Below are 15,494 nucleotides of genomic sequence, written 5' to 3' on the forward strand. Positions count from 1 at the left end.
TTGAGATACTACGCCGGACATTAACTGGAGACAACACCACTTATGTCGGAGACGAACTTGAATGTGCTGAGATCTATTTCTGTGTCTAGAGCTGAGGTGCAAGAAAACTTCTGACTTCTATACTAAATGACAGAAAGATTTAGGTAAATTTAGTATAGATTTAGTGGATCTTTAGCTTAGTCTTTTTTTTGGCACCCGACCCTAATTTCCGGTCAGAAGCTTTCTTGCTCCCTAAGGGGTGCATAAGTAGGGCCTTTTGACCTTGGGCACCGAGGTTGTGGTTGTACTCATGTTCGTATCCTCACCTGTGATCGAGGTCTCTCTACTGCACTTCATATCGAAATCCATCTTTATTGGCCGTAGAGAAACTTCTGCTCTTTGAAAGGGGTGACAGCTTTACTGTGAATTTTAAGCATTAATATCGCTGTTACCTATAACGAGTATAACTGGAACCAGATACCTATGGCTGATGGGCTGCGACACTTCCTTTGCGATATGGTGGTGACACGATCTGAGCTACCTAAGCCCTTACATGAGAGCGGGCTCCTTCCCACTCACTATGAGCGATCTGTACCATTCTCCAGCGATTTAGACTCACACCTTGAGCGAATGAGTCGTTGTGGAAGATATTGACCTTGGCATGGATATGGGGGACTTGTGCTGGGTCGAGATTGAAATGAGAGCGAATGAACTCCGAGAATAGCTTCATAGACTCGCTTGATGTGAAGACGAATAGTAATACTAATTCCCGGAAGACCTCAACCAGGTATTCCTAACGCAGGCCAGATACCTTGGTGATCCCACTATTGAGATACAGGGGCAGCCCAGTGGCATCGATAGGAGACAAGAAGCGGCAATGGTGACCATCTGATGATAGATTTCTAATCGGATGTCTCTTACCAAAGAGATACCGTCCAAGACAGTCTTGACCTTAGGCACCGAGGGTATAGTTGTTCTCATTTTCGTAGCGAAATTGTGGTACCGGGAGGCTATGCGACAGCAGGAGTTGAATCAATATCCATGCCAATATTGCCAGCGGTCAGAATCGTAGGCGTTCTGCGTGGTCTTGCGCTTCTTGCGCGGTGGCTAAAGAGATCTATTAGCTTTGGATAATTGTAATTGGCACTTAGTAAACCAACTCACATTTTCATTCAATGGCATGGTGGTGAATTTGATAGCATCCACCAGCCTCGCGCTCAGGGTCCGCGGGCCCTGAAAACATATTCATATGATGCGAATGCTGATAGACGAACGTACCAGCTTTTTCGTTTGATGTGAGCGCGCTGGCGCTGATGAGCGAGCGAAAATGAAGAAGAGTGAGTTGGGGAGAATGAGCGGAGAAAATTGAGGTGTAAGAAAGAAGAGAATTTAGGAGGAGATATATACCAATCTAGATACAGATATCACCATAGACAGGCAGTAGATAGCGAGTCATCTTTCAAGAGACTTTACCGGCAATGCTGACGGGTAATCTGTTGAATTGCTTTCCACTTTCTAATAACCATTGTGATAGTGCTACTATTTAGGACCAACAATAAATCTAAGCTCCGCGATAAATCGCCCACTCTCCATGATAACATCGCCTCGGTGCTCGATATATTTACCAGCTGAGTCAATGAGACCGTATACTTTCATCTTTTCAGGGACTTGAAACGTTTGTCTCCCAGCATTTGCCTTGATCCTATCACCACCAGTACCAAAAGGCCCTAGCTTTCTTTCCGTAGTGTTGATAATCAAGTTGAATATGACCTTCTTGGTAGTATCCTCAGCTAGAACTCCTGTGCTCCATGTTGCTCCTGTGATCGCTTCGTCATCATCTAGAAAGATCGACTTCTTATTGCGGCCAAAGCCGCCAAACCGGATACCGTCATTGGCTTTTGTCTCAGCCAGAAGAGAGTCCACGGCGAAATCGTAGGAGACTTCGAATCTGATGATATCTGAAGGAGATGCTTTCTCTAGCTCAAAGACATGATCTGCCAGATCAGGGTCATCACCCATATATGCTTTTTGGTAGATCCTGTCATAATCTCCTGTCCACTCCAAGGCTTGACCCGCGACACTTTCGAATACCTTGATCAGAGACTGTATGGTCGTGCCAAATTCTTTAGGACTGTCAAATGACATCGCAGCTGAAGGATCTTCGGCACATTTTGTAGCCTGGCTTGTAAGCTTCGAAATGGCATCGAAAATTGCTTTCATCAAAATCGAATGTGCACAAGCGTCCAGTCGCATCGCCGCGAGATCATGAATTGTCCTCCTCGAGTCTTCGTAAGGTAATTCACCAGAGAACAACTCAAGTCCAATGATAGGCACATTGTAGTTTCCACCAGTTGGTCGAAAGAACTGACTCATACGAGCCCATGGAAGGCCCCGAGGTAATTGACGAGATCCGGGCTCTCTGGCAAGGCGAAAGAGTGAAGCGACGGGCATTCGAACATTAACAGGATAGCTATCAGCTGCGATCCCAAGTGTGCAACCGACGTAGTAAAAAAGTGCCGATGAGCCAGCAAACTCATGACCAAGTCCAGCGAGCGAGGCCAGAAAGAACCACTGCGTGAAAGATAGAGACTTTCCGACACTCTCAGGACCGTTATACTCGAAACCTCCGTCGAAGATAATGTTGCTGAAATCACCAGATAAGCCGAGAACCTGATCCCATGTTTTACCCTGAGCAGCGGCAATGGTTGTCACTGCTTTGAACAGTTCTTTTGCTCTCGCCTCACAGGCTGTAGCATGCATTTTATGATGCTCATAGTACGACTGACACTGTTTTGTCAATCCAGTATATCGTTGCCCACGCTCAAATGGGCCCATCTTCATTTTGCGAGTATGGCCTCTCAGAGAGGGAAGTAAACAGAAGTTAAAAGTCGGTTTGCCAACTATGGCCAGAACTTGAGCTCTTATTTTTCCTTTTGTCTCAGTCCAAGGACAATCAGCCTAACTCAGCCGCAGCTGAATGTGACCTGCCCCAGCATTTAAATCATGGCTTTTTATAACGGATGTAATTGGTCAAGTTTTCGCTTAAAGTAACGGTAACAAAACTAACACCAGTGCCCCCTCATTTATTCCGCTGTGGTTACGAACAGCTGACCTTCAGCCAGGAGTCAATGTAAGCAGCTATATCAACCGCCGCTATTATCATTTAATAAGCTACATTACTATATCACTTTCCGCTTCTTGGCCTTTATAGAATATAGAGATTACCACAACTCAGAAAGATGTCAGCTTTTAGTTTATGATCATCTGCTAAGGATCGTGATCATTGAAACTAACTATTAAACATCCCATCCTCATCTCACTCCTCCACTAGCGATGACCAAGCATATTCGATTTGGCTGCCAGATATTGGGGTCACCTCGATGCCCTTCAGCACTGTATAGAATGATCCTGGCCGTAGAGCTGAGCTATTCCATGAGGTGTCTTTTCCGGTTCACATTTGCGACCCTTCATGAAATGTTGCGGTAACGTGGTTATCTCCCAGTCTCCCCATTTCTTCTCCTCCCTGCGATCAAGAAGTGTAACCACCAACTTCTCCCTCCGCTTACTTAGCGCACGCATCGACTTCATGAACTCCTTGTTATTCTCATCATTCGTGACAATCAACTGCTTGAGACCAGGAACCCACTCCGGAAGTGCACAGAGCTCATCTAGCGCTTTCGCACTGATCTTGATACAGCCGCATGTGCTGGTGCTAGACGGGGTGATCTCGAGGAGCCTTAGGTCTGGGCAGTTGGAGATCAAGCCGAGGAAACCCTCGTCGCCGACTTGGTCTGCGCTGGGGAGACTGACGGTTCTGAAGTTGGGGAGACCTTTGGCTAGACGGACGACAGCTTCGTTGGTGAGATCTCCGGCACCATTCTTTGCATCGTAGCTGACGTCGCTGAAATTGAAAAGAAAACGCCAGATCTTTTCACGAACTCGACGTGGCAGGACCAAAATGTCGTCGATATGGTCACTAATAATGTCGTGTCAGCACCCTCTACGGTATTGTAGACTGAATAAACTAGCTTACTCAGTTAAGACAAATTCAAAGCCAAAGTAGATATCTCTGGTCGATGTTCCGATAATGTTATGATATTTGCCATCCCAGTCAGTTACGCTGCTTTGGAAACAGGCCTCTTTGACGCGTCGGTGCCGGGAGCTGGGGCATCAGCTGCTGAGTTGCTTTTGGCGGTTCGGATGGGAGGCATCGTAAAAATGTGTGGATCTGTACTCTTTGCGATAGATACTGAGAACGCTAGGTGGTATTTGTATAGCGAAGGTGCTGTCAGACAGCACCTCAGGAATGGAGGTTGGGGGGAAGCTCAGACGCCACGAGAGCGACGCGGGTTGGGGATACACTTTAGGTGACTTAATTCATATCTGATGACGCTCAAAAACGGACGGACGGTACATTCAGTTCAATGCCGTGACTTACATCGCGTATATTCAACAGACTAATTGGCCTAGGAAAACTTGGGAAGAATAGCGCCGGTTGTTGCTTCGGCCTTCATCTTTTTGCAATCCAGCCCACCAACTAGGGATTAAGGTGAAGATGCGGATTGTGCTCTTATGGCACGAGCATGTATCTGGACAGACCGTGGCTTGAGGCTGACACGTAATCAATTTATGCTACTGCACATTGCCACTTTTCATTGGCTTCTTTGGATACTTGCACAAATTTTGACATACCTGCGCCATGCCTCAGCGCCTCAGCGTATCAACCATGCCCGAGCTGCAGAGGGTGAACCCCGAATTCGGTCTCACCATTCCGGGCCTTCACCTGCCCCGTCTGTTTTCAAGACGGCCAACATGATCAATCGAACGTATATCAGGGGGAACTGGACGAATCTCGCATGTATCCGATCGAATTCGGCATGAACGCACCAGAGTCGCACAATCTGCCTACTGATATGTTACGCTGGATGATGAGTCTATAAATGCGGCTCCCGCGCAGCGAGAAAATGATCATCTAGCCTCATAACCATGCCCAGTCGAATACTTATCCTTACTGCTCCTTCTGGTGAGACCAAGCATGCGGTAGGCACTGTGTTTTACTTCAAGTACTACACCAAACAATGCGAGCTGGTTGTGCTTCGCGATAGTGGGGAGTCATCCGCCTCTGATAGCCCACAAAGATGTCTTGACGATTGTTCAACTATTTAGAAAATCCCGGACACGGGAAGAAACACGCCAGCAGTTGTTACTATCCTGTAGTCTTCCGGATGGTGATGCTCGTTAAGCCTGGGCACCCTTGTCGCCTCCCTTGGGAGTAGTGTTTGGAGTTTGTGAGTCCTTACGCATGTTCTCACCATTGGCAGGAGCTGCCTGCCTCTGTGATTGTGCCTGTTGCAGTTGAGCTCGAGGTGACTGGGGTTGTTACTGCTGTTGGGGCATTGGCTGTTGCGGCTGGGTAAGCTGGGCGCTCTGAGCTTGAGGTGTACCCTGCTGTTTAGCCATATCCGCATTTCGAGCATTTATAAGATCCTTTGCCATACTCTCGAGTAAATCTCGAGCGTGGTCAATCTCGGATGATCGAATCGAGAAGGCATCTTTGAGAATCGACATCTTCTCGTCATCAGCGAACTGTTTCAAAATCCTCCACCGCTGAGTCGAGTTAGTATAAGTCATTGTATTAGGTTTTGAACTTACCGTTCGGAAGAATACCCTAGCACGTGCGTCATCACGAGTGATGCCATACCACTTGCGGACGAGACGACTAATCTTGCTTATGTCTACTACGATTCTTTGGAGCTTGGCAGCCGTCTGACTGTGCTCTTGTGGCATCATAGTAATATCAGGCATGGCTTCCTGAACTACTTGTCGCCGCTCCTCCTGTCTCAGTGCTATGAGGTGTGCTATGGTCTTATTTATAGCCTGATTCGGTTGGGCTCGGTTGTTAGCGGGCTGTGGTTCAGGTCGTGTCTGCTCTGGAGTAACGCTGGGCTGCTTTTGGCCGTTCGTTTGAGGAGTGACATTTTGTGCCATCGCATTCGGTACTGGCACATTCTGAGGTCGAGGCGTCTGGTTTGGCTGAGGTGATTGCTGTTGAGAAGGACCTTGAGGCACACCCATCTGGCTCTGTGCGCCTTGCTGACTTTGATCAGGTGCTATCTGGGCTCTCGTTTTCGCCTGAGCTTGTTGATTTCGTATATGCTGTTGCACCAGAGCTTGTTGGTTACGCATCTGCTGTTGTTGCCCCCATGAGTCCTTTTTCATCTCAAGAACTATGTTGTGCAACTGGTCATCAGGTATCTGAGCCAGATTGGGTCGCTGATTTCGGACCTCCGCCATGTCGTCTGGAAAGACCTGAAGAACATGTGGTGGGAAGTCTTGAGGCACCTGTGGTTGTACATCATATACGGTATTGGGACCAAGTGCGCCGGCCGGTTGCATACCAGGGTTGGCGCTGTTCTGGCCAGGCTGTTGCAGCTGTGGAGGTTCCTGGCCCTGTTGAGGCGATAGCTGTTGCTGCCCTGGCTGCTTTTCCTGTGGCTGATTGGTGGATGACTCACGACGCAGACCTTGGGAATGGTTTAAATTATTCCTCTTTGAAGTAGATGTGTGCCTGAGTATAGGTTTCGAAGTAATAACAGGAGTGTGGTATTTCTTTCTGTGGTTCGTGAGAGCTTGATTCGACACCAAGGGGGGATATTGGCATCCGGGAACCGTACATTGAAACCATCGAATGTGCGTACGTTCATGCTCCATGAGAAGCTTCGCGGTATTGAAACCAATAGTTGCATACGAGCATGAAGTTAATCGGCAAGTGAAAGCGGCAGTTCCGAAGTGAACTTTGAATGACTCTAGTTCATCGGGAGAAATGCCAGGGTAATAGGTTTGGCTAAGCAAGAACTTGACAAGCTCCTGATACGACGCCAGCAACGTCCCGATCTTATCGGAGATAGGCTGAGTTGTCGAACGCTGCTGCTTTACATGGTTATCTCAGCACATAGTTAGTATAACGTTGAACAAATATTCAGCGGCTGTCTTACGATGATCTTGCAAAATTCTGGACTTTAGGCTGTCCAGGGATCTTCCTCTCAAGGCTCGGTCCACGTGTTTTTGAAGCACTTGGTACTGTTGCAGGAATTCCAGCCGCTTATCTATTGGCTTAATCATAGGATCGTCGGCCATTACTGTCGGATCTGTGCGTTCCAACTCATCTGCTAGTTCACAAGCAAGACTAATCAAAGATTCTGGCAACGAGTCTGCTGTGATCGTATTGTTCGAACTAGCACAGGAGAACAGATACTCCGTCCAGAACTCGGTGGCATAAACATGGAATCCATGCAATCCTTTGGCTACCCGGAGAACCCTATCGTGTGCTGGGTATGCATCGTCAAAGGTTTTCAGCCCCGAGAGAAGGCAAGCCACTGTAGCTACTCCGTGTTCCTGGAAGGCTTGCCGCTCTCTAATAACAATGCTTTGTGAGGATGTCTGAAGGAAGCTGTTCTAAAGTCAACAAAGTTTCTACGTCTAAGCTCATTACTTACTCTTTCACAGAATTATGAATGAAAGCCAGGGTTGAATCCTTCCTCTCTTCAATGAGCGTACCAGTCATGTCGATTATATACTCAGGTACCAAATCAGAGATCTTGGAGTCGCCAGAACTGAAAGTGATAGCAGACAATAGTTCGGCTCTGCGTAATGGCCTCTTGGCGAACGCAATCCACCCTAGTATGCATCTTATGCGGTCCTCTGAGCGGCGGTCTAGTGGGGCCAATATGTGACTCAAGATTCTTTGGTAGCTAAAAATAGTGTCAGTAAAGTATGTTCACAAGGGGTGAAATTACTTATCGTACAAATCGGTGAGTTTCCGCGGCAGCTGATTTACCGATTCTTTGAACTCATAACCACTGAAGAAGATGTTGCTTGAGAGATAATCCATGACAAGTCGAGCGTAAAGAAACATTCCTTGAAAGGGTGAGCTGATGCTATTCTAAAAGCAAAGGAATTCCACAGCTACTCACCGTCAGACTTTGTCACGATCACGCCCTGGATTTCCTCGATGTCGGCATGTTGTAATTTGAGTTGGCGGAGCTTTACATCCATCGATTTGAGTCTCTGGTCAACATACTGACGAATTGTCGCGTTCAACAAAGTCTTTTCCTCGCTTAAAGAGACAATCTGCTTTCTCTTGAGTCGGTCCAACGAAGTTGATGGTGCCCGGCTGGAAAGCAAAACCTTGCAAGCGGTACTTCCTGGGATCACTTGACATACTTGCGAGAAGCTTTTGCAGTAGTTGCTCCAGAGCTGTAGTTGTCGGGGACTTCTTTTCCATGATGCATGACTTGTACACATGAGCAGCAAGATCTGCGTCCTTCCGAAGGACTTGGAGCAGCAACAACTTTAGTATCTGCTCGTACATTGTTGAGGATGCGTAAAGGTATGTGCAGAAGTGGCATACCACAAACTTGGTCCCTTTCAGAAAGTTGACAAGCTGGGTGCACAAGACGCTTTTTCCAGTTCCGGCTGACCCCTTCAACCACAGGGCCGGTGTGTCTGGCTTGGCATCAGCCCAGGAACGGACCTTTTTGTTCTTCAGTATCCATCCACAAGTTCCTTGATACTCTGCAGCTTCGGACGATATCGATTCGATGATAGCCAGTTGATCGGCGTCATTGACCTTAAGCCAAGACACGATGGATTCGTACTGTTTTGCACTGTGTTCAATATCCTCCTGTCGAACTCGATTTTCACTCTCTTCTCTCCATTTGCGGATATCGTCTCGCATTGTCTTCGCTTGGGAGATGTCGCGAGCGTTGGCTTCAAGATCAATCAAGGTACCGTGCTGCTTTAAATCCTCGAGGATGTTTCCGAACCTCCTCTCGAAACGACCCCAAGATGCGGAAAATATCAGTGTCCAGCCTAAGCGATGTTAAAAGACAGGACTACACATGGAGCAGTGAAAGCATACCACTCCGTCGAACAAATTTGTAAGCAGACTTGTGGAATTTGAGGATGTCTGCATAAAAGACTGCTACCGTCTGCTGGAAGTCTGGTTCATTGATGAAGGCATCGCTGAGAATCTCAAAACGCTTCAATGACTCTGCAATACTAGCATAGCCTTTGATGATCTGTTCAAAGGCTTCGACGAATTCGGATGCTATTCGTAAGATGAGAGTAATTGGGGCCCATATCCATGGTAAGTATGGAGTGCCGTTGCATAGGATATCCACCACCTTGGAGTAGTGTTCGAGACCTCGGAATAATGGCAGGAGGCGGCGCATATTTTGAAGAGATTGTCTGGCGGCGAGTTGATTCTCAATTTTCAGAGCAGCCTCACGAACATCTTGTAACGCTGTGTTGGGGAAATCTCGCTTGTCTGCCAAATTGATTGTGCGATCAAGTTCATCGTAGGCAGTCTTGATCGTGTTCCTCGCAAGAGCCGACACGGCAGGTTTGAGTGGCATCTTGATCGTGCTTATTGATAAGTAAAGTGTGGTCAATCGAGCAAAAATATGTCAAGATCAGGGCTGATGTTATGCTTAAGCTCGAGAGCCTCGTTCGAAAATGCGCAGGCAATTGAAACACTGCCACCGCCAAATCGACAATTTCTCGGGGATCGATGAGAATGATGCATATGTGAGAATATTGGCACCAATCAATCCATCATGAAAGCGCCACAACGCTGCAATGCCACGGGGCCATGCGCGAGGCAGCGGGCGAAGCTGACCGCCTTGTCACAGGCGGCAGTATGGTGTCTTAGAATCGACTGAGCCTCAAAACATTCCGCCGTTATTGTAATAGCTATCGCATCCGACTCCTTTCAATTCGCTACTGTATCTTGAATTAAGATACTGACATGCTTTCCTGGGACCACGGTTACATAACGTCCACCTTTTGCTCACCACCCCACGAAACCCACCGGCTGGTTCGAGAAGAGCTTTTATCATTGCCCTTCGACAAATGAGAAATTTTCTCTCCTTTTGTTAATTTGGCTAGCTTGCCACAGGGATTTCCACATAATGGACTCGGGTCAAATTATGAGCGGAGGGTCTAAGCGACGACGGATAGACGAAGGCGAGGAGCAAGCCCGAAGAAGCGATCCTCAATATCAAACATCCTGGAGTCGGTCTAATTTCGAACTCCTGGACCTACCAGTAGCCACAACTCAACGACACTATGAGAGGGCCCCTTGTGGTAACGTTCAAACTACATGGAACGAGAACTCAGGATATGCTACGTCAGTCGATAACGCGATAAACTACCACATGGGTAGCTGGAACAGTCAATCTTACCCTTACCAGTCACAGAATACTGTGGGAATTGAACCAAGTTATTCCTATCCAAACGACATCACCTTGCAATGGTGGTCATTCTCTAACACCCCACTTCATTCTCATGAGCCATCACAAGCTCATGTGCCGATGTTCTTACCGTCATACCAGCAGTACCCTCTTTCTGGTACTCAAATAGGTCAGCCGACCACCAGCTTTCAGCAATGGCCAGAGTCTTCCGTAGAGGATACATTACTGCAATCGCTTCCGTATCATAGCGATCTGCCCCAGAATCAAACGATCGATTCTGGGTCATCCTCAGCACTGCCACATCCAGATGAAGGAGCTGATGTGATTGTGTGCTTTGGCATGGTGCGTAACACAATTCATGATGTCCGTCGCGGAAATATTAACTCCATAGGTTCCGTCTATCTCTGCCAGATGTAATCAGAGAGGAACAACACAAAGTCTACCAGCATCGTTCCCAGTCGAACTAGAGGGTTCGACTTGCTTCTCCGCCAAAGACCCTTTCAGCGTCTCGGGGCAGATATTGTCGGAGTATGGTCAGATGATACAGGGGCTTCTCGATGAGAAGTCTCTCGAACTTCACGTCTCGTGCCTCATTGATGATTTTCACTCTGTAGACGCCCAGAAACCACCACGCGGCCTTTCAACAATCTCATGCAATTTGGAAATTTCGGTTTATGGTCCTTTAGAGCTTTTTGATGAATTAGGCACCTGGTTTGAGCACTACCAGATCTACTTACAAGATCCTCGAGAATGTCATCGCGAAGTCAGATACTGTAACCCCCATCGACTCTCGACAGACGATATTTCCGCTTGCCCTCTCCTGTATGACATCATCTCTCAGAGCTCAAAGTCTCTACAGCTGGAGATCATCGCTCAACAACCTGACCTGCTGGATGAACTAAGTAGCCATGAGGATCTAGAGGAGGCCCCCCAACCTTCGGCCATCAAGCGGGAACTAAGAAGGTAAGTAGCCGCATGTATTCTTGTATTTAGTCATAGAGCTGACTGTGTACCAGGCATCAAAAGCAAGCCCTAACATTCATGCTCCGCCGCGAACAGGGATGGGCGTTCTTTGATCAAGAGCCAGACATCTGGGAGATTAAGGATACAGATCAAGGAAGAGTGTGAGTTCAAACCGTCTTTTTACGCGCTTCAATCGTTGACTAATTTTGTAGTTTCCTGAACCGAGTCTCCAATGCTTTCCAGTTGGAGGAACCCCCTCAGTGTTACGGTGGCATTGTTGCGGATCCTATGGGACTTGGAAAGACTTTGACTATGATAGCATTGGCAGCAACGGACTTGGACAACGAAGGTTCTCATATGAAAATTGGCGAAGATTTACATCCAGAGGTCCCGGCTACTCTCATTGTTGTGCCACCTCCTTGTGAGTCCGCGTTTCCGTACTGATCTACAAAAATTGAACTAACATTTCCTAGTGATAGGAACCTGGGAGGAGCAGCTCTTCGAGTTCGTGTTGACACCTCATCTCAATACTAGAGACTGACAATGTGGCAGGCATGTCATTGAGGGCGGCTTGAGTTGCCGCCGACATCACCGAGAAGGCCGACTGACATCTGTTGGCGAGATCGAGGGGACTAACATCATCCTAACAACATATCACACCATTTCCGCTGAGTGGAACCCGTCAAATAAGGGAAGAAGCTCCGTCTTGTTCTCTGTGCGTTGGAGAAGGATCATCCTTGATGAAGGCAAGCTCACCAGGACCAAGAACAACGCATACTCAGACTGACAACTACAGCACATCTTATCCGAAATAGTAACTCGCGAATGTCTCAAGCCATCTGCGCGCTGGAGTCCAGGTCTCGATGGGCCGTCACTGGTACTCCTATTCAAAATCGCCTTGGCGACCTTGCAACTCTATTCAAGTTTATCAGGGCCCATCCCTACACAGATCGGAGATGCTTCGATGTCGATATCTCTCGTCTCTGGAAGTCTGGCGAATATCAGGAAGCCATCAAAAGACTCAAGCGTCTCTCGAAGTGTCTTCTACTCCGGCGAGATAAGGGAACGGTCAGTCTCCCGCCCAAGGAAGATCTGCAATGTCCTGTCGACTTCAAGCCGGAAGAACGAGCTTTGTACAGTAAGTTACGCCAAAAGGCTATCGTTAGTATAGACGATGCTTTGGAGAGGGATTCCGATTCCGTCAAATCAGGCGCCTACGTCAATGTCCTACAGCAAATCGAGTCACTACGGCTCGTGTGCAACTTAGGACTTCACTACCACACGAGACATGACAAAGTGATGCAAAACATTCAAGAAGTCGATGAGTGGACGAAAATCGCCCAGGATACCTTTAACATGCAGCGAGAGATGGGTGCCATGGTTTGCCTGCTATGTTCGTCGGCATCGGACATCACCGAGACGATCTTAGAAGACCTCACAAGCACTCCCAAGAATCCTCTATTCTTCAGCTGTCTTCGTTTCATCTGTGCTGAGTGCGCACAAAGGCCAAACCAGAATGTCGGATGCGGTCATAATCCTCGTTGTGCCATGGCTCAAATCTCGACGAGCGGCCAAGCTCTCGAAACGAGTTTACCTAGTATGCAGCCACAGACGGACGTCGGCCTACCATCCAAAGTGGAGGCTCTGATCACAGACATCGGGAATCTGCCACCAGATGAAAAATGGTAACCACTTCCCATATTGTGTTGGAGAAAGGTCGCTAAAACCACATAGTATCGTTTTCTCAACCTGGAGGTTGACACTTGATATCGTCGAAGCTGGGCTAGATCAGTCCTCTATCCCAAGTGTTCGGTTCGATGGAAAAGTGCCACAAAAGGACCGACAAAACCTTGTTGACAAATTTAGGAATGACCCATCTATTCGTGTTATGCTTTTGACATTATCTTGCGGCGCAGCTGGGTAGGTGACTCTTAATCGACTTATTGCCTTACGAGAGATCAAGACCACTCATTCTCTTCAGCCTAACCTTAACAGTAGCAACTAGAGCCTATCTCATGGAGCCTAATTGGTAGGCTTAGCCTTTCGATATATATAAGAAGGTTGCTAATAGGCCAGGAACCCGACTCTTGAGGAGCAAGCTCTCGCGCGCATTCACCGCATTGGACAGACACGGAAGGTCACTACTGTACGGTTCTTCGTACGCAACTCATTCGAGCAGGTAAGTGAGTTTAAGTTCTCACAAGTTATTTCTGACACAGCGATAGCAAGTCATCAAATTGCAAGAATCCAAGAAATATCTGGCAGGATTGTGCCTCTCGCCTCATAATAACGGGCATGCGAGTGAGAACCTGGGAAGGCTACAGGTTTGCCGCCAACACATTAAGCCTCGAGACTTCCTAACGTATTGCAGGAATTATTATCTCTAATTTGACGTCTCGCCATTTCTGCGTGACGAACAGATTTATTGAAGAATTTTGCGTAGCGCATCTCAGTTGGGGGCTGACTTGGCTCCACTGGTCAGCAGACAATCTTTCTATACGCTGCCCCTGTTTTCACCAAGACAATGTGAAGATATCTGCTTTTTAGGGCGGGGGGGGGGGGGGGGGGGGGTGGGGGCTGGCTCCTGCAAGCAAGACGAAGCAGCCTGAATGGTCACGCTACAGACAAAGACTATTACTTCGGTGTAACTTTAGGGACCCTTTGGAATCGTATGCTGGTGCTGACATATACAACATCTGAGACTTGACTCCCATTGGATAAACCACTTGGTGGAGATTGCACTGCGCCTGTGTTTGTAAGCACAATCGTCAACTCCGAGAGCTTAGATGTTGGCAATACGACAGGACATGATGTAGGCTGAGTAATTAAGTATCAAGATACCTGACTGAGTGCAGTATATAAGTGTTTGGATTCCTTTAACATAGATATTACTGGAATCGGATAACAAGCCTTAGAACCTACAAGCCTACTTAAGAATATCTTGTCTTTTTATCGTCTATCTCCGTAGACAAGATGGTTGATCATAGAGAAATAGTCCGACCAGTGAGTATCGCATTGAGCTATGTTCTGCAATGGCTAATATGAGTAAAGAAATACAGTTTCGATGATATCCCATCTTTGAAAGCGAAAGTTGCCCTTGTCACAGGGGCTAAGTGAGTATCTCCAAAATTTCCAATAGCATACAACCTGACAGCTTTTACAGCACTCCAGATGGCGTTGGATATCATGTCGCACACCAACTCGCTCTAAAAGGAGCAAAAGTTTACGTCGGCGCCCGCAATCTTCAAAAAGCAACAAAAGCCATCAGAGCCATGCTTGCCGAATCACCTCAATTAAAACCTGAATCTCTTCTCCCATTTGCCGTTGACATGGGGAACTTCACACAAGTCCAACATGCTGCAAGAAAAATAGTTGCAGAAGAGCCTCGTCTTGATATTCTGATCAACAATGCTGCCGTTCTTGCTAGACCCCTGGATAAAGACGCCAATGGCATCTCGGTCTCGTTTGGCATTAATCACCTGGGTCCGTTTCTTTTGACTAGGGAGCTTTTACCGTTGCTTAACAAAACTCAAGCTGAACACCCTGGTGTTCGGATCGTGAATGTTGCTTCAACGGCTCACTACGATGTTCCAGCAGGTGCAGAATTTGGATCACTAGAGGACTTCAACAATGCTTACGGTAGTGAGGATGAACCTTTCGCTAATTATCTTCGATACGGCTACTCCAAACTCGCCAGCATTCTCCACACCAAAGAACTTCAGCGACGGTTTGACCAAGAAGGCGTTGACATTCTAGCCCTCAGTGTTCATCCCGGAGGCGTTGCAACAAATGGTGCAGCGGGATATCTCGGAGGCAGAGACAACGATATCTTCAGGTCCGGCCTCTCACCTTTCGAGGGCGCTATCACTCCTTTCTTTGCTGCTGCTCACCCAGAGCCTGCTCAAGACAGAAAAGAATTTGCTGGGTCATTCATCATGCCGTTCGGTGGATTGAAAGAACCAACAGAGGATGCTAATAACGCTGAGTTGGCGAAACAGCTTTGGGCAACGTCTGAGAGGGTGGTCAGTAGTGTGTTGGATTGTTTCATTTGGGATAGCATATTGATGCCGATGGGTGGTATTTTTAATATTGGGCAAAAAGCGTAGATTCTTGTGTTCATAGATTTCTTATTATCCTCTTTATGACTACTTTCCTTGATTCTACTTCACCTGTACTGCGCTTCAGACTGCCGTGTTCAACCAACACGCACCATCAGAACTTTAATGGCTCACCCTACCATACTCAATCAATACAACCGCTTCACATAACCCTCCACGTCCAAATGATGTAAACAACACC

General features: G+C 47.4%; 4 protein-coding genes across 4 annotated transcripts; 2 read left to right on the plus strand and 2 right to left on the minus strand.

Moving 5' to 3' along the window:
* Window positions 1-1,518: 1,518 nt before the first annotated feature.
* Window positions 1,519-4,190, minus strand: BKA55DRAFT_591105 (uncharacterized protein; the record flags this gene model as incomplete). Its single annotated transcript, XM_046195191.1, has 4 exons — window positions 1,519-2,834; window positions 3,205-3,243; window positions 3,435-3,955; window positions 4,126-4,190. The coding sequence occupies 4 exons, from the start codon at window positions 4,188-4,190 to the stop codon at window positions 1,519-1,521; spliced, it is 1,941 nt and encodes a 646-aa protein (XP_046052728.1).
* Window positions 4,191-5,358: 1,168 nt separating this feature from the next.
* BKA55DRAFT_686430 (uncharacterized protein) lies at window positions 5,359-9,395 on the minus strand (the record flags this gene model as incomplete). Its single annotated transcript, XM_046198937.1, has 8 exons — window positions 5,359-5,586; window positions 5,632-6,923; window positions 6,975-7,429; window positions 7,476-7,730; window positions 7,785-7,896; window positions 7,953-7,977; window positions 8,060-8,850; window positions 8,900-9,395. 8 exons carry the CDS (start codon window positions 9,393-9,395, stop codon window positions 5,359-5,361), a joined length of 3,654 nt encoding a protein of 1,217 aa, XP_046052729.1.
* Window positions 9,396-9,707: 312 nt separating this feature from the next.
* On the plus strand, window positions 9,708-13,742 carry BKA55DRAFT_559886 (SNF2 family N-terminal domain-containing protein). The gene is made up of 12 exons (XM_046192030.1): window positions 9,708-10,574; window positions 10,624-11,195; window positions 11,249-11,356; window positions 11,408-11,616; window positions 11,669-11,699; window positions 11,748-11,941; window positions 11,992-12,880; window positions 12,930-13,115; window positions 13,177-13,224; window positions 13,272-13,374; window positions 13,421-13,519; window positions 13,567-13,742. The coding sequence occupies exons 1-12, from the start codon at window positions 9,951-9,953 to the stop codon at window positions 13,585-13,587; spliced, it is 3,084 nt and encodes a 1,027-aa protein (XP_046052730.1). The 5' UTR covers window positions 9,708-9,950; the 3' UTR covers window positions 13,588-13,742.
* Window positions 13,743-13,781: 39 nt separating this feature from the next.
* BKA55DRAFT_637117 (short-chain dehydrogenase) lies at window positions 13,782-15,455 on the plus strand. The gene is made up of 3 exons (XM_046197047.1): window positions 13,782-14,198; window positions 14,247-14,308; window positions 14,359-15,455. The coding sequence occupies exons 1-3, from the start codon at window positions 14,169-14,171 to the stop codon at window positions 15,299-15,301; spliced, it is 1,035 nt and encodes a 344-aa protein (XP_046052731.1). The 5' UTR covers window positions 13,782-14,168; the 3' UTR covers window positions 15,302-15,455.
* The last annotated feature ends 39 nt before the right edge of the window (window positions 15,456-15,494 follow it).

Source organism: Fusarium redolens (genome assembly GCF_020744475.1).
Source record: "Fusarium redolens strain MPI-CAGE-AT-0023 chromosome Unknown BKA55scaffold_4, whole genome shotgun sequence".
NCBI lineage: Eukaryota > Fungi > Ascomycota > Sordariomycetes > Hypocreales > Nectriaceae > Fusarium > Fusarium redolens.

Excerpts from the sequence above, each read along its gene's own strand:
- BKA55DRAFT_637117 (XM_046197047.1), top strand. The coding sequence starts at position 14,169 with ATGGTTGATCATAGAGAAATAGTCCGACCA. Across the intron at positions 14,199-14,246 it reads ATAGAGAAATAGTCCGACCA|AAATACAGTTTCGATGATAT; the intron begins GTGAGTATCGCA and ends ATATGAGTAAAG. Across the intron at positions 14,309-14,358 it reads GCCCTTGTCACAGGGGCTAA|CACTCCAGATGGCGTTGGAT; the intron begins GTGAGTATCTCC and ends CAGCTTTTACAG.
- BKA55DRAFT_559886 (XM_046192030.1), top strand. The coding sequence starts at position 9,951 with ATGGACTCGGGTCAAATTATGAGCGGAGGGTCTAAGCGACGACGGATA. Across the intron at positions 11,357-11,407 it reads GATACAGATCAAGGAAGAGT|TTTCCTGAACCGAGTCTCCA; the intron begins GTGAGTTCAAAC and ends CTAATTTTGTAG. Across the intron at positions 12,881-12,929 it reads CTGCCACCAGATGAAAAATG|TATCGTTTTCTCAACCTGGA; the intron begins GTAACCACTTCC and ends AAAACCACATAG.